The sequence below is a fragment of the Podarcis melisellensis genome, assembly GCF_964234715.1.
Source record: "Podarcis melisellensis genome assembly, chromosome: 8".
Taxonomy (NCBI): domain Eukaryota; kingdom Metazoa; phylum Chordata; class Lepidosauria; order Squamata; family Lacertidae; genus Podarcis; species Podarcis melisellensis.
Window position 1 is genome coordinate 42158541 of NC_138540.1, and position 23392 is coordinate 42181932.

The 23392-nt window shown below is 45.7% G+C and overlaps 1 protein-coding gene across 2 annotated transcripts; it reads left to right on the forward strand.

The window, feature by feature from the left end:
• Nucleotides 1-1334: 1334 nt before the first annotated feature.
• LOC309374941 (thyrotropin-releasing hormone receptor-like) lies at nt 1335-17561 on the forward strand. Of its 2 annotated transcripts, XR_014170765.1 has the most exons (4): nt 1335-1832; nt 2742-3177; nt 6858-7474; nt 16828-17561. XR_014170765.1 is itself a non-coding variant. In XM_081920226.1 (3 exons), exons 1-3 carry the CDS (start codon nt 1372-1374, stop codon nt 7269-7271), a joined length of 1311 nt encoding a protein of 436 aa, XP_081776352.1. In that variant the 5' UTR covers nt 1335-1371; the 3' UTR covers nt 7272-7503. The 2 variants fall into 2 exon arrangements, 1 of the variants encoding a protein (XP_081776352.1); XM_081920226.1 differs by lacking the exon at nt 16828-17561 and having other exon boundaries at nt 6858-7503.
• The last annotated feature ends 5831 nt before the right edge of the window (nt 17562-23392 follow it).

Genomic DNA, 23392 nt, shown 5'->3' on the forward strand with positions numbered 1-23392 from the left:
GAGAACTGCCAACAATAAGACCCTGTCATGGGACAATGCCAACAAAGCAACAGCCAGTTAATTAGTTAACAGTGAAATCCTTTTAATGTTTACTTGGAGTTAAGCCCTGGGAGAATTATTCCCTTTTTTTCTGATGTTCAGGCTGTGGGTGAAATCTGGCTAAAACAGCACCAACCACACAGAATCAGCAGGCTGGAACAGGCTGGAAAGGGTGCAGAGAAGGGTGGCCAAATAACCAAAGGGATGGAGCAACTCTGCAATGAGGAGAGTTTACAAAATAAATGTGGAAGAGGGGTAATGATAGAGGTGTGAAAATAAGGCATGGTATGTTTTGTTGTGCATTTAATGTTGTATTTTTAATTACTGTGCATTTTAAGAATATTGTGTAATTAGTTTCTATATATTTTTAAAACTGCTTAGAAGCCTATTTTGGTATTAAGTGGTATATAAACATAATAATAATAATCCCAATTATTATAATACCACACCACCAATATAAAAATGAAACAACTAACATACAAGGACCATAATACCTGCTAGTAGATCCAAAATATGGAAATACAGCAGTGACAACTAGCCCCACACACCAAATATGCAAGTGTGCTTTTATTGATAGCAGCAATGCTGTCATTTCTGCTGCTCTCTCCCCAACGTAAGCTAATACCAGCAAAACTACACACTAACCACACCTGAAACTCACTGCTGTCATTATCTGCTTTCTCCCAGTGCTGAGCTGCTAAACATTTTGCTGCCACCAGAAGACAATATAATATTTTTTAAAAATCAGAGTCTGATTCTCTTCCATGTACCCCAATAGAATTCTTAGGCCACATTCACACTATACATTTAAAGCTCTATGATACCATTTTAAACAGGCACTGCTTTTCCCAGAGAATCCTGGGAGCTGTACTTGCTAAGGGTGCTGAGAGTTGTTAGGAGACACCTATTGCCCTCACAGAGCTACAGTTCAACGAGTTGCCTGTGAAGAGGGATTGAGTGTTATGCCACTCTGGGAACTGCAGCTCTGGGAAGGGAATAGGGGTTTGCTAACAGTACCCGTAACAAACAAACAAACAAAAACTCCCAGGTTTTTTTGGGTGGTGATGGGAAGCCATAATATTTAAGGTGGTAACATAGTGCCACTTTAATGGTGTGAATGTGGCATTATAGAATCTAATTTAATTATACCTGCGGGTGGCACTGTGGTCTAAACCACTGAGCCTCATGGGCCTGCTGATCAGAAGGTTGGCAGTTTGAATCCCCTGAGGGGATGAGCTCCTGTTGCTCGGTCTCAGCTCCTTTTTAAATTGTCTGATCTATTTACTTTCAGGACTTCCCTGTCTGGCTAAAGGAAAGTGCTGATGGAGTTGAATGGGAATGAGGAGACCTTCCTCTGTGAAATCTGATTCTGTGCCTCTCTTGACCCAAACCTTCTTCGCTTTCATCCCAGCCATGGAGAACAGCAGCAGCAAATTTGACAGTCCCACCAACATATCCCTGGTAGGCAGCGATAGTCCACTGGATGTTCTCGAATACAAGGTAATCTCTGTCTTCCTGGTGTTGGGCATCTGCGGAGTTGGCATCATCGGCAACGTCATGGTGGTGCTGGTGGTCCTCACCACCCGTGAGATGAGGACTCCCACCAACTGCTACTTGGTTAGCCTGGCTGTGGCTGATCTGATGGTTCTGGTGGCTGCTGGCCTGCCCAACATCTCTGACAGCCTGGCAGGAACATGGATCTATGGATTTGCTGGGTGTCTTGGCATCACCTTCTTTCAGTACTTGGGCATTAATGCATCATCCTGCTCCATCACTGCCTTCACTGTGGAAAGGTAAGAAAAGATTCTTAGGAGTAGCTCCGTTCTACTAGACCAGAGGTATCCAATGTGTTGCCCTCGAGATGTTGTTGGACTCCAACTCCCACCAGCCCCAGCCAGCATGGCCAATGGCCAGGAATGATGGGAGTTGTAGTCTAGCAACATCTGGAGAACCACAAGTTCCACATCCCCAATTTAGACCTTAGAGCAGGGATATCCATCTGTTTTATTTCTATCTTAAATTTATATGCCGCTCTTTGTCAAAGGACCACAGAGTGGTTAACAACACAGAATTAAACAGTGCGCCCAGATAAACCTTAAACAGCAGCAGCCTAAAAAGTAAGGGAGGAGGAAATCAGTCTAAGATGCAAAAACAATGCACAAGTACACAATCTTCTCTCTATGTAAAAGTACCGGTAGCTCTTGATCCCCAGCCTCAGAGAAAATGACAGCCCCTCCCAGGTATCACCTGGGAGCTTTTCTTTCTCTCCCAGTCTCTCCCCCAGGAGATCTTCATATCCCTGCCCATCATTCAGGGTATTTCCATCCTCATTCTGCCACTTCATACAGATGTGGTCCTTGGCCCCCAGTGGCATCCCAGTGGCATTGGACCATCACTGGGCAGCCTGCTGCCTACTGCCTGACCAGCTTCTCTCTCCATCTTGAAACATGCCCTTTGGGTGGGTCTGATTTGCCTGTTTCTATGCAGTGGCAATTAATTAACATTACCCCAAATCAGTGTTAAACAATAAGTGGCATCCCATGTAGGGCAAGTGTGTGTGGCTTAGTCAAAGCAACCTGGCAAGTTGAATGGGGAGGCCAGGTGGGCCCCTGAGGCCCATGGCTTAGAGGTTCCCCACTGCTGTTTCAGCACAGTGTTATGTCTTTACTCACATATAACTTCCTCCTTTTCATCTCTGCCAGGTACATTGCTATCTGCCACCCAATGAAAGCGCAGGCAATGTGCACAGTGTCACGGGCCAAGCGCATCATCACCTTTGTCTGGATCCTCACCTCAGTGTACTGCACCCTGTGGTTCTTCCTGGTGGACATTGCTGTCAACAAAAGCCAGCAGCTGGAGTGCGGCTACAAGGTCTCCCGCAACCTCTACCTGCCCATCTACCTCCTCGACTTCGCCCTCTTCTTTGTCACCCCTTTGCTCCTCTCCACAGTGCTCTATGGTCTCATTGGGAGGGTCCTCTTCCGCAGCCCCATCCCACACCAGCCCACTGCCTGCACCCAACGCTGGCAAGACCAGAGTTGCAAAGTAAGGATCGGCAAAGAGAGGAATGGCACAGAGGCCAGCCGGAGCAAGGCCAGTGGTTTAAGAACCAGGGTGCCCGTATCTTCCAGGAAGCAGGTAACGCAGAGCCCTCTGGAGATTGCCAGGTGCTGCCAAGTTCAGGCCAATGGGCAGGCAGGTTCAGCCTTGGGGGGGGGGGCTGGAGAGAACAGTGTCATACTGGCAAGAGGTCCAAAAGCGCAGCAGTGTATTCTATGATTGACACAATTATAGTGTGTTAGTGGTGGATTTGTTCTGGACCGTCCACACATCATTTCACTGTCTTATTTGTTCTGTGATGCTCCCCCAGTGTTATTGACCGATGGATTAAATATATTTATATCCTGCCTTTTTCACAAGATGGGATTGAAGGCAGCTTACATTTAAAATATTGATTATAAAACAGAAAAATAAAAACAAACTAGTTAAAAACAAAAATTAAAACCCTTTTAAACTGAGGACCTTTGCATCCAGATAGGTTCATATAGGGAGATACATTACTTCATTATTGCCATCTACTGTAAAAGGGCATATTTGCATGACAGCACAACAGAAGTGGGACAAGTAAAATAAACTGGAACGTTTATAAGATAAGAAGGTAGAGGGTTTCAAAGGAAGGGGGCTTGCACAGACTGGAAACCAAGCAGTATGTCTGGCACAAAGCTTTTGCAGGTGGAAAGAGGATTGAAAGTGGAATTGCATGTGACCACCCCAATACCATCATGAACACAAATCATGATGAATGTGCAATAAGGGGGGGGGGGTTTGGAGGGACCCATAGATAGCCTTGCAAGCCTAAAGTCTGCCCGGCCCTGATCTTTGGTGAGGTAGGGATATAGAACTGCAAGAAGCTGTCATGCAAAATACACCCGCTGAAATCACCTTTTTAACCCATCTATTAAAGATGCGGGGGGGGGGGGGCTGTGCTCCCATCCTCCCTGATTTAGCAGCTCTAATCTGTGGATAGACCCAGCATCCAGATTACATCTTTCCACCCACTGCTGTAGCCTCCAATTGTTTCCCTGGCTTATTTTACCTCCCCTCTCAGTTCTTAATTAATACCAATGCTCTGATTAATGTTAATATTTATAAAGCACACCTTCAGAGAAACTGTAACAAGGTGTTGTACAGCATAAAACCACGATACAAAAGTAGCAATAGTAAAAACATCAATAACTTATCAATAAAAAACAGTTGATTTAAAAAACCACACAACCCAGCACATTCCAAAACCCTGTCCGAACGATGCAGTTTTTAAAACATGTCTGAAAGAAAGCAGAATTGACTTTTGGTCAGGATCGGCTGACCAGAACTCAGGGACACAATGGGCCACCAAACGTGTCTCATCGGAAGATGTTGGTGGCTTATATGGAGCATAAGGAATCAGGATGTGCTTCTGGGCATGTGCAGAATACATTTGCTTCCCCAACTAACAAACAAATAAATCCCAAGCTGAGCAGGGAGGGACGAAGGGTTTCTAAATAGTAACGTGAATTTCCAAGCAGATCCAAGTCCTTTTTAAAGAATCACTCATATGATGTGTCACCTTCCCTTTGCCAACATTTGTCTTGTTTGGCATGCCAACACGTTGGCTTTGCATGGAATTGAATTATCACCACCGCCGTCTGCCAAGCAAGGAGCCAGAAGCATTCTCAGAGCCTTCATCAACGTTGCACGGGGGCGATGGCTTTGACACTGTTTTGTTTTAATTCTTTGGAAAGAGTCCTGGTACGAAAAGGGCAGGCTGAAAAGAGAATTCTAAAGTGAAGCTGCACAATAGACGGTGCCGCTCCCACCCCGCAAATCCAGGGCTGATGATGGCTCTGGGAAATGCTTCTCTTGTTCCTACCTGTTTGTTGGTGGATTTGTAAAACTGCTCAACATCCAGAGAAACACCGAGAAATAAAATATACATATAAAAAATACAGATCATAAACAACGAGAATTAAAAATGACAGAAATAAAGCCAGCTAATTTGGGAAGGCTTGGGAGAAAAGCTTTTGACAAACGTTGAACATGTCACGATGCTGGGGCTTGCTTCACTTTTGGAATGAGAGAATTCCAGAGAACTGGTGTCACGATGGTAAAAGCATGTGTTGGATTTGAAGCACTTTTATTCCACACTTCAGTTGAAAAAGACTTCCAGATACCAGTGATAGGGCATCCCCTGCCCTTAAGAAACATAAGAAGAGCACTGCTGGATTGAGCCAATGTCCCATTGAATCCAGCATCCTGTTCTCAAGGTGGCCAGGTAGATAGCTGTGGGAAGTCCTCAAGAACATGAGCACAGCAGCACTCTCCTCTCCTTTGGTTTCCAGCAACCGGCATTCAGAAGCATTACTGCCTCCAGCTATGGAGGCAGAGCATAGCCCTAATGGCTAGCAGCCGTCACTAGCCCTTTCCTCCACGAGTTTGCTTATTCAGAGCTGTCCAAATTGGTGGCCATCACTGTCTCCCATGGGAGCGAGTTCCATAGTTTAACTGTGTGCTGAATGAAGAAGTGCTTTCCTTTCTCTGTCCTGAATCTTCCAAAATTCAGCTTCATTGAATGGCTGTGTCTTCTAACGTTTCTCTATCAACTCCCTCCATGCCACAAAAAGAAGGGTTGAGAGGGAGAGGGGAAAAAACAAAGCTCTTTGCTGCAAAGCTCTTGTAATGACCAGCTGAAATGGAACATTTTGTAAAAGAGGAGCCAAACGTTCTTAGTCTTCCAAGTGAGCCAGTGGAGAGACCTTGCAGTTCCATCTCTCCCTGTTTACACACAGGAAAGGAGTGCTCTAAGGTAGCAATGGTCGAATGGTGATGCAAGGGCTGCATTTGGGCTCCAGGCACCAAGCAAATAAGAAACAGCCCTACTGACTTGGATTATTATTATTTTTAACTGAATGCTTTGCAGCATGCTGCTTCCCACAGTAGCCAAAAGATGCTTTCAGGATACCCTCCAGCAGAGGCACGAGAGGAAGAGCCATCTCCCTTGTTGTTGCTCCCCAGCAAATAGTATTGTGAGATAGACTGCCTCTGTAAAGAGAGGCTCCATCCAGATTTCATAGCAAATGGCCATGCAGTGGATCTCTCCTTCTCTGCGAGTTTGTCCCATGCCCTTTTTATTTGCTCATATCTATTTATTAAAATTGATCTGCTTAATTGCAAATAAATAAATCTGAAAGTGATTTACAAAAGGAATAAAACAATGAGATTATCAGTAAAAGGAACTATTTAAAACATTCAAAACTAATTAAAATCTACGATAAGCTAAAAATCAGTTTTATTCATGCATTTAAATTGAGCATTTAAAATCCAGGTGCAAGAGTCAAATTAAGTGTCATGACTATCCTGGGACCACAATACACTTTGGTTATCTTGCAGTTATGCAGCACAAGTAAATCTGTATCACGTGCAAGCGAAGCGCCACCATCTCCTTCAAACCTATAGAGTCTCAGTACGGTTCAATTACTGCACAGATATCCATCATCTGCCAAATGCAGGTTGCTCTTAAATGCCCATTAAACATACAGGTGACAGAAAATTTACTTTTGCTGCAAAAATCTTGTCAACATGAAGAAAATGTATGCAGTATAAAAATGGCCTGTCTCATTCCTACACCTTTCTGGAACAGATCCTGGCAATATGTAGAATTGGTGTAGAATTTTCTGATCTATGACATCCCAAACAGGCAAGCAAATGGAAAAAGCAACTGAAAACCTGCAACTTGTTAAAGACATCCAAGCCACCTCTCTCTTTTTTTGGCTCCTCTGCAGGTGACCAAAATGCTGGCCGTGGTGGTGGTCCTCTTTGCCCTCCTCTGGATGCCCTACCGGACTCTGGTGCTGGTGAACTCCTTCATGGAGCGCCCCTACCTGAACCACTGGTTCATCCTCTTCTGCAGGGTCTGCGTTTACGCCAACAGCGCCATCAACCCCATCATCTACAACCTCATGTCCCAGAAGTTCCGCCTGGCCTTCAAGAAGCTCTGCAAGTGTGGGAAGGTGGAGCAGCAGCCAAGGCACAGATTCTACGCAGCCTCCAGCATGAAGAAGGAACCTGATGCCCACCCGCATGGGGTCATCAAGGCTAAGGGGCCACCGTCCCCAGGAGGAGGCGAAGAGGAGGACTTGCCTGCTTTGGAGCAGGTGCCTGCAGCTGAGAAGGAGCCGTATTTCAGCGTGCTCTAAATGCCCCAGTGCCCCTTGCCTCGCTCCTTTCTCACTTCCCAGTAAAGGACTTGCTTTACTTCTCCTACTAAAGTAGATCTATAGGAAGGGAGGAAGCTGACTTAGACCAAGTCAAACCACTGGTTTATCCACTCAGAATTGCCTACACTGACTCACTTTCTACCTGGAGATGCCAGGGATTGAACCTTCTGCATGCAAAGCAAGTGATCTCACTGAGCCATGACACTTCCTTTAAATAGGAAGAGAGGCATTTGCTTCTACTGAGTCAATCCGTCTCAGGATTGTCTTCACTGGCTGGCAGAGGCTGTCCAGGATTTCAGACTGGCGACATTCCCAGCCCTATGGGGAGATGCTGGGGAATGGGCCTGGGACCTTCTGCATGCCAAGCTGGTAAGCTATGGTAACTGTGATATAGGAAGTTGCCTTACTGAGTCAGACCCATAGCCCATCTAGCTCAGTCCTGTCTATGCTGACTGACAGTGGCTCTTCAGGACATAAGGCAGGAGGCTTCTCCAGCCCTGCCTGGAAATGCCAGAATCAAGCCTGGGACTATCTGCAGGCAAAACTGGTGCTCTGAGCAACCCCCGAGCTATATTTCAGGAGCCCAAATCAGGGTTCACCCACCATTTTGAACAGAATTGTGTTTCTGACTCTGGGAAGGAGTTTGTCAGGGCTGGAGCCCTGCTACGAGTTCTGTACTCAGGACCTAAAGGATGCTGGGCCAGAATCAGGACTGTGTACCAGCTCCACCCCAAGAGCTGCAAGGGGACAGACCACACCAGCCAAGGAAGCCTCTTGGCAGTGAGAGGCCAGGGCAAGCCAGCTGATGCTCTTGGACCCCTATAAAAAGCTGGCATCTTAAGCTTGTGCACAGGTCTAAGCTGAGTACCTAGAGACAGTATATTTCCCCTTGCTGCCCAGGTATGAGAAAGCTGCAAATGGGGGAAGAAGGCGGCACAAACCCCTCCTTGAAAAGGGTCACTCCGTAGTCCACTGACCATGACTTGCTTTGCTTTGGCCTCTTTGATATACTGTACAGGAGAGAGAGAGAGAGAGATAGAGATGATAGATTAGATAGATAGATGATTGATAGATAGATAGATAGATAGATAGATAGATGATAGATATTTCTCCTTTTTATTTGCCTTGCTGCTCCTGAAGCAAGGGACAAGGTGTGCTTAACTCTCTCTGCTCCCATCTCCCTCAAACTGGTGCCCTCCAAAGGTTTGGGGCTCCAGTTTCCATCAGTCCCTGCCAGCACAGCCAGTGGTCAGGGATGCTAGTGATGTGTCGTGGGCATCCCAGGTTGGAAAAAGCTGCTCTCAAGGCTGCAGACAGGTTGTGCTGGAATTATCTTGCTAGTCTTACAATGGGCAGTAACACAGTTGCATCACAGGCCTGAATTGTGATTCCTACATGGCAGGGGGTTAGGTTGGATGACCCTTTGGGGTTCCTACAATTCCATAAGTGCAAAGTCACCCAGAAGGTGCTCAGTTCAACAGGGACAAGCTGTCTGAAACAGCAGCATCTAAACCTTTGCAACTAAGCCTTTGAACTGATATGTACCCTTTTCTACCCACATCTAGGAATGAGTCAAGGGTGGCCTTTAAGAAAATGTTTTCTGAAATATTTGGTGACTTGAATTGGGTAACTACTGGGCATAGCATTGCATGGCAACAGACACAGAATAAAATGTTACAAGGCTTCAGTGGTGGACTGTAGCATCCATTGGGGGTAGGGGCAGGTGCCCTGGTGCCACCCACATGTTGCTGGACCACAATCCCCATCAGTCTCAGCAAGAGATGATGGGAATTGTAGTCTAACATCTGGACGACCTCACATCGGCTATTCTGGATCAGGGGGAAGGTGTACACATGATGGTGGCAAAGTAGACTCTGGAAAGTAAACACTATTGTGCAAGTTGATGGTGACTCATTTCTGCTCACTTTGAGCTATGTGGCTAGGTTCCCCTTGGCACTGGAGCTGTCCAGTAGGACACAGCAAAGGAACTATCCAGCCAAGGACAGGCAGGCTTTATAGAGCTGCCCCAGCAGCTTGTGCAAACCTAGCTGGGGCAGCAGGTATTTTCAGTGCTGCTGTCTGCCCAGGGTCCTAGTCCCTGGATTGGAAATATGACCACCCTGGGACCTGCTGGTGAAGGGAGGGTAATAAAATTAAATATACAGTGGTACCTCGGGTTAAGTACTTAATTCGTTCTGGAGGTCCGTTCTTAACCTGAAACTGTTCTTAACCTGAAGCACCACTTTAGCTAATGGGGCCTCCTGCTGCTGCCGCACCGCCGGAGCACAATTTCTGTTCTCATCCTGAAGCAAAGTTCTTAACCTGAAGCACTATTTCTGGGTTAGTGGAGTCTGTAACCTGAAGCATATGTAACCCGAGGTACCACTGTAATTAGAATGATGATAATGATAATGCAAACATGCCCAGGCTGGAAGTAGGGTGTGTGTGATGGGACAGGGAAGGAAGCACTGGCTCCACCTTATATAAACAGTCAAACCAACAGCTAGAGGATGAGCAGCAGCCTTATAATTGGAAATCTCCACAGCCCATGAAACTTTGAAGCCCTTCATATAGCATGGGAGGAAATCTAAACAAAATAGATAAGTATTTCAGAATTTGGAGAGTGTCACCAGGCAAAGACTGTGAGTGATGTAACTCTGTACAGAGAGAGAGGTGGATAAGAAAGAATGGAACAGCAGAGCGTGTATAAGACTTAATTAAATGAGGTGGAAAAAACAATTATCGTTTGAAACTTGCATTTCTGGGGTTGAAAAGAGGTTGGAACTTTGTGCAGGAATAACATCCTCACTGGGTCTCCTCTAAAACCCAGAGGCAGACTCAGGATTCTGAAGGAACCTGTATTGCTGTAATTTGCTGTTCACCTCTTAAAGAGAAAGTTAAACAGGCAAACAAGTTCATGGAGGAGAGGGCTATCAATGGCTGCTAGCCAAGATGCCTATGTTGGAGGCTGAAGATGCCTATGTTCTGCCTCCACTGTTGGAGGCAGAATGCCTATGAATGCCAGCAGCTGGGAATCCCAGGTGGGGAGAGGGCTCTTGTGCTCGGGTCCTGCTTGCATCTGGGTGCCCACTGTCAGAACAGGGTGCTGGACTAGATGGGCTTTAGGCCTGATCCAGATGGCTCATCTTATGTTCTAAATGACCACCCTGTCTTGAGATCATAGTCAACAACAAGTGGAAGGCGGGTGTTCTTGAAAAACTAGGGAACCACTGGGAACAACCTGTCCCATTGCTTAATTTCAAAAGAGTAACGCTGCAGAGTAAAAAATGAAGGAAAGCATCAAAGGATGCCAGGGAGAACAGTTTTTTTGTTTTTAAGTTTGCTAACAACTACTCTTTGTCAATGGGATTTCCCCACCTCTTTCAAAACAGAAATGTTCATCTCTCATTGTCTCTTTTCTGTCCTTTGGTAAGGATCCCCTGCCCCCATGCAAAGAAATCCAAAGACTCTCAGAATATTCTCCCAACGGTTTCTAAAATGTCAGTCCTCAGACCTACCAAATCAAAACAGCATTAAGCAGGCTGGCTCCAACTCAGTAGCTACAGCTGATGAGCAATTTATTCCTCCCAGGCATAATTCAGTATGGAAGTTCAAAAGAAAAATCATTTATTTACACCTCCCTCCCACAAGACTGGAAAGAGACAGAGAGTGCTAGCTTATGGTCTCCAGCTCAAAGTTGATTTCCGTTGCCACACTCGTGTGTGAGCTTTATTTGAAAATGTATAATGCTCTTTAATCTTGGTTATTGTAGGCCAAATGATTTATGCACACTAAGTATGCGAAGTGAGTTTTCTTTCTCTTCTCATTGCATAGATGAACATATCATCTTAGAAACGACCAGTATGACTGGCTTTCTATTGCTCCATTGGTGGGGATGCAGGGGAGGTGTGCAGCTTGTTGTGTGGCAATGGAAATCTCCCCTGGCTTTAGGAATGCTCCAGCAAAATTGGGACCAAAATTGTAGCCAAGTGCTAAACTAGTTATGATGATGTTAACTGTGGTTAATTAGATGAGTGTAATGAATGTGAACTTTTTTTTTTTTGGTCATGTAAATATCAGCCACCAGGAAATCTGAACAACCTCAAGATCATGAGGATTATTCTTTAAAAAGAAATCATTTTATTATTGTGGAGGAAAAGTGGGAAATAAATGCAATAACAAACAAACAAACTCCCATCATCCCCAGCTAGCATGGACAAGGGTCAGGGAAGAGGGGAGTTGTAGAACAACAACATCTGAAAGTCATCACTATGGCTGCATTGAGGACATCCTGCTTTAGTCTATCCATTTTCAATGCCAGAGTGCTCCAGGCCTATCTTTAGGACAGGGGCCACAACAGAAAAGGTCCTGCCTTACTCACCAATGCTTATTTTGTCTTGCTTGAAAAGATTTCTAACCTGTCTTTCTACCAGTAGCTCTTCAAGGGAACTAATTTGTTTTTGTATTATTATTTATTATTATTATTATTATTTATTGAATTTATCTACCACCCATACCCAAAGGTCTTGGGAAGGCGGGGAATACATATGGAAAATCTAGTTTTCAGGGTTAGTGTTGTCTTGGGAAGAATGCCAGGGGAATCTACAACACCTACAGGAGGAAGAGGAATGTGAAGTTTGCTAGAACCAGCACAAGCTGAGCCAGCCCCATGTCAGACTCAGCAGAGCCCCAAAGTTCAGCAAGTTCAGAGAGTACCGTAATTGGGTGTATAATAAATATGCTTACTATGACAATCCACATAGGTTAGCCCAGTGGTGTGGTGGAGCAGGAACAGGAACAAGGAGCACCAAGGTAACTGACGGATGGATGTTCCTTGCTCTGGCAAGTGGATGAGGTGATGATAAGGCTTTCAAGCTTTGCTATTGTTTGTGACATGTAGAGGAAGAGAAAGAGGAAAATAATCAAGCAGAGGTTGGGTACTTCTTCTTCTTCTCTTCAGTGGTGTTCTGACTTCAGCCCAGCTTAAAAGGTAACACTTCTTTGTAAGACTGTATCTTGAATTAAAAGCTAAAGGTTGCATTTCAGGTGGCTGAAGACCTTTTGCTAAAGATAAATGCATTTTACAAGCTGAAACTATACACAACCAGAAGGACCACTGAGTCCAACGGAGCTTACTCCCAGGAAACTACAGGATTGCAAGCATGCCAGATGACGCCACTTATAATAGAAGAATGTTAGAAGATCCTGTCTGCTGCATCAGGCCAATGGTCCATCTAATTCAGCATCTCACAGCAGCCAACCAGAGGCCCCAATGGGAAACCTGCAAGCAGGACCCGACTGCAACAGCAATTCTCCCCACTTGTGATGGGTATTCACATTGCTTCTGATTTTAGCCACCATAAATATTTCATTTTGTTTCCAAGACAATTTCTAGCCTGCTCTTTGTCATATGATCCCAGGACAAGTTGCAACACAATAGAACAGTAACACAACAACACAGCAATAAAAGCAAATCAACATAACTCATAAAAGCAAATAAAAACCCAACATCATTAAACACACCTGGGGAGCCACAACCAGAACTCATCACTTGTAGCTGCAACAGAATTCCTAACTGCGCCCCCTGCCCAAAACACAGGCATACTGGTGAGTTTTCATCTGGCTCTAAAATGACAAAATTCTCTGTGCCAGTTGTCCTGGGGTTTAAATGTTGCTGAACTACAACTCCCATCATCCTTAGCCAGCTCAGCCAATGGTCAGGGATGATGGGAGCTGTTGTTTAACAAAATCTGGAACTCCATGGTTAAAGAACACTGCTCTGTGGGAAGGAGGTTCCACAGGTGGGGTTCCATCAGACAGGAAGTCCTATTATATGTACATGCTTAATACTATTCTCCCAAAAGAAGGTAGTTGAGCTCCAGATCGCAAACCACAGAGCGGCTGGTGCAAGGAGACGTGGGCATTCTGGTATTTGAGTTCCAAGGGCTAGTAGCTACAGATAGCTTGACCCCCTATGGATTTGCCTAATCCCCCTTTAAAGCCATCTGGTTTGGTAGCCACCATGACATTTTGTTGCCAAGTGCATCACACTTCTTAAAGGCCATTCTAAAAACGAAGGGTTTTTACACTGCCTTCTAGAACATCCGCATAGCTGGGCTCAAGGGAGACGGGGAGAAAAATTGCTGCTACTGCAGTAAACATTGGCAGTAGGTGAGCTCAGGCAAAGGGCACCGGGGCCTGAAGGCCAGCAAGGAACTGCTCCTTTGGCATTTCGAAAGGTGGAAGGAGTGTTTTTGAAAAAGCATTGCCATGGTTTTACAAAAAAAAGAATCCTTTGCTGAGAAAAGCTGTTCTGGAGGATTTTGCACTAAGTTACAGGCTCTGAGATGTCTCCAAGCTGGGTTTCCTGTTTGTTGGGTGTTAATTAGTGGGATGCACGAATCTTCTTCTGCAATTAACCTATAGCAGCCTCCCCTGACCTAGCACTCCCTAGATGCTTTGCCCTACAATTCCCATCTGCCACAGCCACAGCCAGCAGAGCTTACAGGAGGTGTATTCCATTTGATCCAGAACACAGTTTCCCTACCAAATGAGGAAGACACCAAACTGCACTTTTGTAGCAAGATCTGCCACTGGAAGCAGGATTTTGAAAAGACAATTCCCTACCATGAGCATTCAAACTCTCTGCTAAAAAAGTTAGTGGAAATGTTTCTCCTTGAAACAAGCAGCAAAGACGCGCAACTGTTTTGCAGAAGGGTTTTTAAAAACCATTCTAATTACCAGCAGCTGGGCAGGATATGTTTGTGGAAAATGTTCCAGGCTGAAAAGGTTTAAAAAATAATAACCAGAAAGTATTTACATGAAGCTAAAAACCATTTGAGACATTTCCTCACCACTTCCTCACCAACCCTTTAAATACTGTAATTTAGTGCTTCGTTTTCAGTAGGTCAAAAGGAAATTCCAGCTGGCCTACTCCTAATGTATGCCCTGTTCTTCAGTCAGAAAGGCCCTCAGAGTGGTTTACAGATGAGCAAAAACATCACGGTCCCTTCACTGAGGCTTACAGTCTGAAAAGGCATGTCATGAAAGAAAAAAGGGATGAGGAGAGGAGAGGAAAACAAGCAAAATTGGCTACCAAATTATTGATTTTGCAAGGTTCTATTTCACGACTGAAAGGGACACGGGTGGCGCTGTGGGTTAAACCACAGAGCCTAGGACTTGCCGATCAGAAGGTTGGCGGTTCAAATCCCCGTGACGGGGTGAGCTCCTGTTGCTCGGTCCCTGCTCCTGCCAACCTAGCAGTTCAAAAGCACGTCAAAGTGCAAGTAGATAAATAGGTACCACTCCAGCGGGAAGGTAAACGGTGTTTCCGTGCGCTGCTCTGGTTCGCCAGAAGCGGCTTAGTCATGCTGGCCACATGACCTGGAAGCTGTACGCCGGCTCCCTTGGCCTATAGAGCGAGATGAGCGCTGCAACCCCGGAGTCGGTCACAACTGGACCTAATGGTTAGGGGTCCCTTTACCTTTACCTTTATTTCACGACCAGCTCAGATGGAAATGGGCTCTTCATATCTGAAAAAAACAGGACTTGAGACACAGCCTGGTGTTGATCCATCTGTTCCTGGAAGTGCTAGTAATGTAGCCAGAAGCTGTTGGCCTTACAGAGTGGGGCCTCAGCCTTCTGAGGTCCAGTTGGAATCTGCTGCCTTCTCATCTGTATCATAAGGTAGTCACAGATACCTTCATCATCCCATGCATTAACAGGCCAGAGAATAATATAATCAAAAGGTCTTCCACTTTGTCTGGTTCTCTACTCTGCACCCCAACACTTAGCATAATGCTTAGGCTCGGCTTGCCTGGCACATCCAAAACTGTGCATTACTGCCCAGAGGTGCTGGCACAAAGCTGCAAATGACAAGGCTGTGTGTGCTTTTCATTTACAGCCAGAAACAGGCAAAAGAAAATGAGTTGTCATACTGTCTCACAACCCCAATTAAGCAGAGTGGCTTTTCCTGATGAAAACTGTAATTAGCAGCTGCTGACGATGGCAAGAGAGGTAAGCCCAGTTGTATTGTGGTGCATCCAGTGGGGGCAGGGACAGAGAGGGTGGGTGGTCTGCAGCAAAACAGATTTCCGTACAGAAGGGCTGTTATGTGTTGATGAAAGAGGCCCCTCATCACTCAGAGAGAACCAGCCAGCTCTGAATGTGTCCGCTCCAGGGATGGCACCCCCTCACAAAGTGTAATTATTTGCTTGTCACCACCGCCTGAGCCGTGGCTCTCGTGCGAAGTTTGAGTACACTCAGATAATCATTTCCCGTGTTAGCTGCCTGCGGAAGGCAGAAAGGCAGGGGTCATCCATGCTCAAGGATGCTCAGGAGCAGGAGGGAATGGCGGGGAGCATCACTTTGTGTGATCAGATCCTGCTTGTGTGTTTCCCACAGGATTCTTGGTGGCCACTGTGAGAACAGGATGCCAGACTTGATGGGCCCTTGGCCTTGATCCAGTGGGCTTTCCTTATGTCCTTACATTTTTTTTGTGAGCTTGGGACCAGGCTGTGACTTGATGCTTGATATTTCTTGAAGCATTGAGGGAGAACCCTGGACTGTTGCTTCCCAATGAGCTTAGCTGAGTTACACTGGAGTGACCTTCATGCATTGTGATAATATTCCAGTGGGGAGAGAAGTTCATATTTTGCTGCTCTTTTCTTCCTCTTATCTGCCCTTCACTACAAGGCCCCTGGGGGTGGTATGTGGGGAGGACAAAGATGGTGTGGATCAAGTCAATTTGCACCAGAATTTGCAAATATCAGATTCCTGGGAGGTCTGATCTCTATAATCCCTGCGGTGTGCACAATGCAAGTCATGCAACAAACAACTTTAAGGGAGGGGGTATTGAAAAGAGAATTGTGTTGAAAAGAGAATGGCCCCTTTGTTGTGTTTTTATTATTGATGTTACATTATGTGTTCTTAATGTTGTATACCACCCTGGGATCTTTTGATAAAAGGTAAAGGTACCCCTGCCCGTATGGGCCAGTCGTGTCCGACTCTAGGCTTGTGAGCCCATCTCGCTTAAGAGGCCAGGGGCCAGCGCTGTCCGGAGACACTTCTGGGTCACGTGGCCAGCATGACAAAGCTGCTCTGGTGAGCCAGCACCAGCGCAGCACACGGAAATGCCGTTTACCTTCCCGCTATAAAGCGGTACCTATTTATCTACTTGCACTTAGGGATGCTTTCGAACGGCTAGGTGGGCAGGAGCTGGGACCGAAAGATGGGAGCTCACCCTGCTGTGGGGATTTGAACCGCCGACCATACGATTGGCAAATCCTAGGCACTGAGGTTTTACCCACAGCAGCACCCGCGTCCCTTTTGATAAAGGATGGTATATAAATTGTAAAGTAACAACAACAATAACAAATAATAATAATAATAATAAAACAGACATGTCCTTTGGCCTTCAGGGGTTCTATAGATTCATGTCAAACCAGCCCCTGTGTGAGCTGGACAGGTTGTTGTAACTCAGTATTGAGCGTTGCTTATTAAGACTTCTCTTATTCTGAATTCAATAACTTTGCAGAGCGACCCAGGGAGGATTTCCTCAGGGATCCTGATGGCAGCTGTGACTGTTGCCCTCCCATCAACTGGTTCAGCTTTTATTCCTGGGAGCTTTCAAAGTTGAATCAGAAACTGGAACTGACCCAATGACAAGGGACATGTCCCAGTCCCCAGAGCGTTCCAGTGACAGAATAAGAACCTGAACCAAGCACATCATGTCTCCTCACGTTCCACAAAGCACATGAAACAACAAACCTGGCTGAAATGCAAGAATGCACATTCACATTTGATGCCAAAGTGTTTATGGTTGCTTTCTTTCACAACAGCCCTGTGAGGCAGATCCCCTGCTGTCCCTATTCTTGAGGGAAGTGAGACTGACAACACAAGTGAGGCTGACAACGTAAGCTCACACCATGAATCCCTGGCATTGCAGAATTCCTGGCAGAAACGAAGCTCAAAGCCAAGTCTAAAGCAAAGCAAATTCTGTATTTCATCACCTTTGTTGTGTTTTTTCTTCCCAACAAACTCGTGCAGTTGATCTTGGCTGCTCCCATTTTACCAATGCGAAGGGGAAACTGATCCTGTGTGTGTGGGGGGGGGGGTAGTTTATAAAAGAAAACCAGCCAAACCATTTCCTTTGCTAAGGTAATGACTTTGGAGTACTGTGATTAACAAATCCAAAGAGGTTGCCACGGAAACAAATGGGTGGGTCTCCCCCCCCTCACCTGGCTGGTAGGTAGTAGAACAACAGCCAGAGTTGGAAGGGGAGGGTGGATGCTAGAACCTGGAGAGAGAGAGACACACATAGAAATTTGCTCTGCACTGGACTTTGGGGCTCCCCTGGAAAACAAAGGGGAAGCAAGCTCTATTAGGGTGCTAATGCTGTGAGCTCACCATCCTGTATTGAGGTTGTATATATGTGTAAATAAAACGATCTATTCTATCCACTGCCATCTCCACTGCCTTCATTTCAAGGAAAGTGAACCTCAGGTAAACACAGGGACCCCTGGAATCTCTCACTGCTTGGAGAATGGGGTAGCAATTAAAAGGTAAAAGGTAAAAGGCCCCTGGACAGTTAAGACCAGTCAAAGGGGACTATGGGGTTGTAGTGCTCATCTCGCTTTCAGGCCAAGGAAGCTGGTGTTTGTCCACAGACAGCTTTCCAGGTCATGTGGCTAGCATGACTAAACTGCTTCTGGTGCACAGAGGGCCCTGGTGAGTGCCAGAGCACATGGAAATGCCATTTACCTGCCCGCTGCAGCATTTCCTATTTATCTACTTGCACTGGTATGCTTTCAAACTGCTAGGTTGGCAGAAGCTGGGACAGAGCAATGGGAGCTCACCCTGTTGCACAAATTTGAACTGATGATTTTCTGATCACCAAGCCTAAGAGGCTCAGTGGTTTAGACCACAGCACCACCCAGGTAGCACATAACAACAGTGGGTCAAGTCTAAGCCTGGACTAGCAAATTATGTCTGACTGAATGTACTAAACTAACAAAATAGCCAAATGGGCTGGGTTTGGGCAATAATACCAAATATCAGGAATATCAGGTTGTCACACACACACGACTTCATATTAAGTTAGACTCTTCTAAGTTAAGGTCTTTACATTTCTTTGATTGCTTCTGTTATTTTACTGCTCAGTACCTGCTATTTTACTGCATTTTAAATCAGCTTTATTATTACATTACTTTCTTTTTAAATTGCCACAAGCTGCCTTGGATTTGCAGTGTATAGCAAGGTGGTGTTTAAATGCAACACGGGACTTCCATTTATTGCAAGGAAAAGATGAAATGTCTGGGAGTTTGCAAAAGGGCATTTCAGAATCAACTTCAGACTGCCTGCCTGGGAGCTGCAGACAGCATGGGCACAGAAGGGATGGCTGGCTGGCCAGCTGAAAGACAAGAGTGAGGGGAAGTAGCAAGTGCCAGTCCCTGGGCACACAGGCTGTTGATAGACTTCATCTCACATCCCAGGAGCTGTCCTGTCCTAGCATGGCTCAAGGCTCTTGGGAAAAGCTGGGCTGAAGCAATGGCACTGACTGGTTCACTGGCAGGGTCACATCCAGAAGAAGAACAGAGTCATAGTCCAACAGAGCAGAGTCAAGCTTCCAGACAGTGGGTGCAAAGGAGCAGAGGTGCTCAGCAATGACACCACCAGCTACTACACCCAAAGCACCAGTGAGGAACAGATCCCTGCCATAGGCTTCCTGGATGATGTGAGGCTCCTTTCCAGAAGCTCCCAAGAGCTGCTGACGTACTTCAGGGCATAGCCCCTCCCCACCAGCCAGTGAGCTGCTGCTGGGCAGGTATTACTGGGTCATATGCTTATTTTGGCAGTGGTAAGTGATGGCTCCATGGCAGTGGTAAGTAATGCAAGACTCATCCCTCCTGCTCTGCCCATTGATCATTCAACAAAAGAGTTGTGGTACTTCCTTGTGATTCTCCTTTTCAGTTGCACATTGGAATTTCTTCTTAAGAATGGAGTAGGCGTGTTTGCCAGTGCTGCACCCCAAACAACACTTACCTGTGCTTTGCAAATTAGGTACAACTTTATTCTGGTTCCTAAACTCAGGATTTTAAAGATAGGTAGGGTATTTGGCTGGGTCTGCAAAAAGGAAATGTATGGGAAGGAAAGCATCCGTGAAGTGGGTGTGCAGCAGCTTGGATGACAGGATGCACAGAATATGAGCTATGGATGAGGAGCAGGGGAGGATTGGAGGGCACTGAAGTCACGATCTGATATTGCCAAGCTGCCTTCTTAATTAGGGTGAGAAGGGGATTAGAATTTTGCTTTCCCTAAATTATATGCCAAATTCTCCCATCAATCTCCAACTCTTCACTGTCATAATAAATTCATGGACAGACCTAAACATGTATGCTAACCATCATTATTGAAGATCATCCTCTCTTCATTGTCTGATTCCCCCCCCCCCAAAGTTAGTGCTGAACCCCTCACTTTAATGCTGGAGGTGTGGGTGGTGGAATGATCTGTGCAATTGCCCTTCACATATTTATTCAGCACTCTTCTAGTCTGTTTTTTTAATTGTGCAAAAAGCCACAAATGGAGCAGATAAAACTTTCCAAGAAGGAGAACATTAAGGGGCAAAAGACAGGTATAGCCATCTGATTCTATATTCATATGGAAAATACTGACATCAGACTCTCACTAGCATTGTGAAGGATGAAAGCATAGCTTAATGGAAGATCACAGGGAGCTTGCAGCACCATACCGCTTCAAAAGGCAGCTCTGTGGGTTGCTGTCCATGGTACTGAACTGCAAAGGATGGAGACTTGAGTTTTTCCAGACCACTGTTTTAACTGCGCATTAAGTCAACATACGTCACCGGCATTATTTATTACTTGTAAAAGTGCCCAACATGTGCTATGTGCTGTACAGAAATACAGGGCACAAACAGACTTTTTTAAAAGTATGAGACAAAAGGAGAGTGGAGTTAAAGGGGGGGGCACTCATTGTGAGGGAATGAAATTAGTTATATAACTTTTTTAAAAAGAGGGGGTATACATCTATTGTACCCTTTTCCTAGCTAGCACACCTAATGCAGGGAGGAAAGCACTTCTTCAAGCACTGTTAAAAACCAGAACTAGCACACTAGCATTTAATCACTGCCTTTGTTTTTCCTGAAGGGAGATGCAGCTTTACCGTGGCTGTTTGGCCACATCATTGTGGGAACTCTGAGTTTGATTCTTTATTGAATCTATAGCCCCCTGCCCTTAGTCAAAAAGGGCAGCTTGTGGAAATCAATATTAAGGCTGCCTCTGCACTCAAGGCTTATAGTCTGAAAAAACATGACATATAAGGAAAAAGGGATTAGGAGGGAGGGGGATAAAGCAAGCTCAAATAAAAGTTGTCAAGACACAGTTCCTATGATGCAGTTAAGAGCAGAAACTCTGCACCCCTGCCAGTGGTGGTTCTGGGTGTCTTACCCTTGATACAGAGTGGCTTACCCCACCCCGACCCTGGAAGTTGTCTCTTCCCCAAGGATCCGGTAGCAGAGCAGGTGAAAGTGTCCAGACCAGCTCCTATCAAAGAGCCTGAGTCTTGTGGCTGAGTGGTAGAGCATCTACTTGTATGCAGAATGTCCCAGTTTCAATCTTTGGCATCTCCAGATAGGCCACGAGGGGGATCTTGTCACCTGGTCAGCCCAGAATCTCCCAATACATTGCCCTGGACAGGTCACTTCATGCACTTTGATTCTCTAGCAGTCTGACTTCGCACTCAGAGGTGCATCCACTGTCTCCTGAGACAGATGGATGCCAGCAACCTTTTCCTGTTCCGTTAACTTGGAGAGGATCCTGTGTGTGTCATTGTGCCTTAGGTTTTGGGTGGATTGATGCTTGTAGTAAGAGATCTGCCAGCAGGGTTTAAAGGTATCCTAAGATGCAGGTGCTTCAGACGTGCACTTCTATACATGATGTGGGGATGCCACACAGAGAAAGCGAGAACAGCAGAGGCGAGAAATCTCTATGTTTGTTTGTACTTAGCTCAACAGTCTACCACATCTATCGGGAAGGAAAATTAGCATGCAATAATTTTTGTATGCATTGCTTTTAGGCTTGCTTGGCTGTTCTTTCTCCAAGGTATGAGAGGCAGGTCCATTTCCTGAGGGTAATATTTGGTGCAGCAAAGGAAAACAACAACAGACCATCCACCTTTAAGTCAAGAAACGAAGAAAAATGCTGTAAATGGATCAGCTCAGCTTATAAAAGAAAATGCATTCTGCATCAGGAATTGAAATGCTGTTGGGTTTGAACAGAAATAAGCACACCACACCGTTGGCTGGCTATTTCCTCTCTTCTGCCTTTTGTCCTATTATCTCTCCCCCCCCCCACCCAGAATCTTGGGGCCCCCTGCTAAGCTTCGCATGGAAATGGCAATGTAGCTCTGAAAGCACAAGAGTTGAAAGTGCATCTGATGGCTTCTTGCACTTTTCAACAACAGGGAAAATGCTTTTCATCACCCCATCTCATCTTCCCCAATACAGTTAATGTTCTGAAGAGACCTTTATTTGGACTGTGCCATGAAAAGCATTGAAAGCTTTCCTATTCTGCAGCTCTTGAGTTGTGTACCAATGCTGCTGCAGCAGCGTGTGTGTGTGTGTGTGTGTGTGTGTGTTCAATCTTTGAACAAGCATGTCAATAAACAACAGGCAGCATCCCTTTTGTTGTTCTGGTATACAGGTCCTTTGTCTACATTAATTACTTAAGCACAGTTGGAAAATGGGGAGGGCAGCATGAAAAAGTCAGGATTACATTCCCCCCACCAAGAAAAGCAGGGGAAATCCGGGAAGGAAAAGTAGAGGGAACAAGGAATCTCTTATTTTATTTTTACTTCTTGTGCGAGCAGAGACTCCACCAACAGTGAACAGAAGAAATTAATTTGTCTAGACAGATCTGTGCACTTAAGAGCATAGAACAATGCAGGACTCGGGCTTATCTGGTCAACCTGCTGTCATCCCAAAGGCAGAATTATGCACCCACCTGCCGGATCAGCTCAAGCAAACCAGACATTGCTGTGGTGCAAGCAAAGAACTGTTGAATGGGAGAAAGAAGCTGACAGAGCAAATAGCTGCTGGTGTCTGGAGGAAGTGAATCAACAGAAAAAGACACTTTCTACAAGAAAAGTCTCTTCTGACCAGCAGCAGATTTATAGTGTTTCAGGCAGATGTCTTCTGTGTTATTTGCTACCCAATGATCTTTTGCACCAGGGAACTGAACACAGGATCTTCTGAATGCAGAGCAGACACTCTGCCACTCAGCCAAGGTTCCTTCTCAGGAAAAAAACATTGCTCTATGCCAAGCTAGCAAAGGGCAACAGAGAGGTGGCCAAAGGGGGACGGTCAGCTGGAAAACCTAGAGAGAAATACCTTGTTCAACCCCTTAAAAAGTCTTCAACAACTTGGTGCCCTAATGATCAGTGGGAAGATGGATAAACACTTCACAAGGAAATCAGGATGAAAACAGCAGGAATGCTCATTGCCCTACAGCTGCCCCTTTAAACAAGCAGAAGGAATGCTCAGCGAAGAGCAGAAACAACCTAGTCTCTGCGTAAGCTTTGTGCTAGCAAATATGGATGAACGCTCAGTAAGCAGGTCACCTGGGAGAAGCCCCATGCCAAGATGAGCAGCAACCCACATGGTAAAGCTCTCCATGGACGAAACCTACCCATGCAGGCAAGGAAGTGGTGACATGAAAGAAGTGTCTAAAACTATGCATAGCCCTGAGAAACTGGATAGAGACACAGCACATGGTTCAACTGTGGAATTTGCTCCCAGAAGGTATAATGATACCCACCAACTTAGTTAGGTTGAAAAGGGGGATAGACAAATTCATGGAGGCTAAGGCTATCAAGGGCTACTAGGTGAAGGCTGTGTGTTTACCTCCACTGGTAGAAGCAGTATGCCTTGGAATACCAGTTGCTGGAAACCACAGGGATGCTGTTGCATCCAGGTCCTGCCTGTAGGCTTCCTAAAGGCATCTGATTGGGCACTGTGAGAATAGGATGCTGTACTAGATGAGCCATTGGCCTGCTCCAGCAGGGCTCTACTTGTGTTCTTTTGTCTC

Excerpts from the sequence above, each read along its gene's own strand:
- LOC309374941 (XM_081920226.1), top strand. The coding sequence starts at position 1,372 with ATGGGAATGAGGAGACCTTCCTCTGTGAAATCTGATTCTGTGCCTCTC. Across the intron at positions 1,833-2,741 it reads ACTGCCTTCACTGTGGAAAG|GTACATTGCTATCTGCCACC; the intron begins GTAAGAAAAGAT and ends CATCTCTGCCAG. Across the intron at positions 3,178-6,857 it reads CCGTATCTTCCAGGAAGCAG|GTGACCAAAATGCTGGCCGT; the intron begins GTAACGCAGAGC and ends GCTCCTCTGCAG.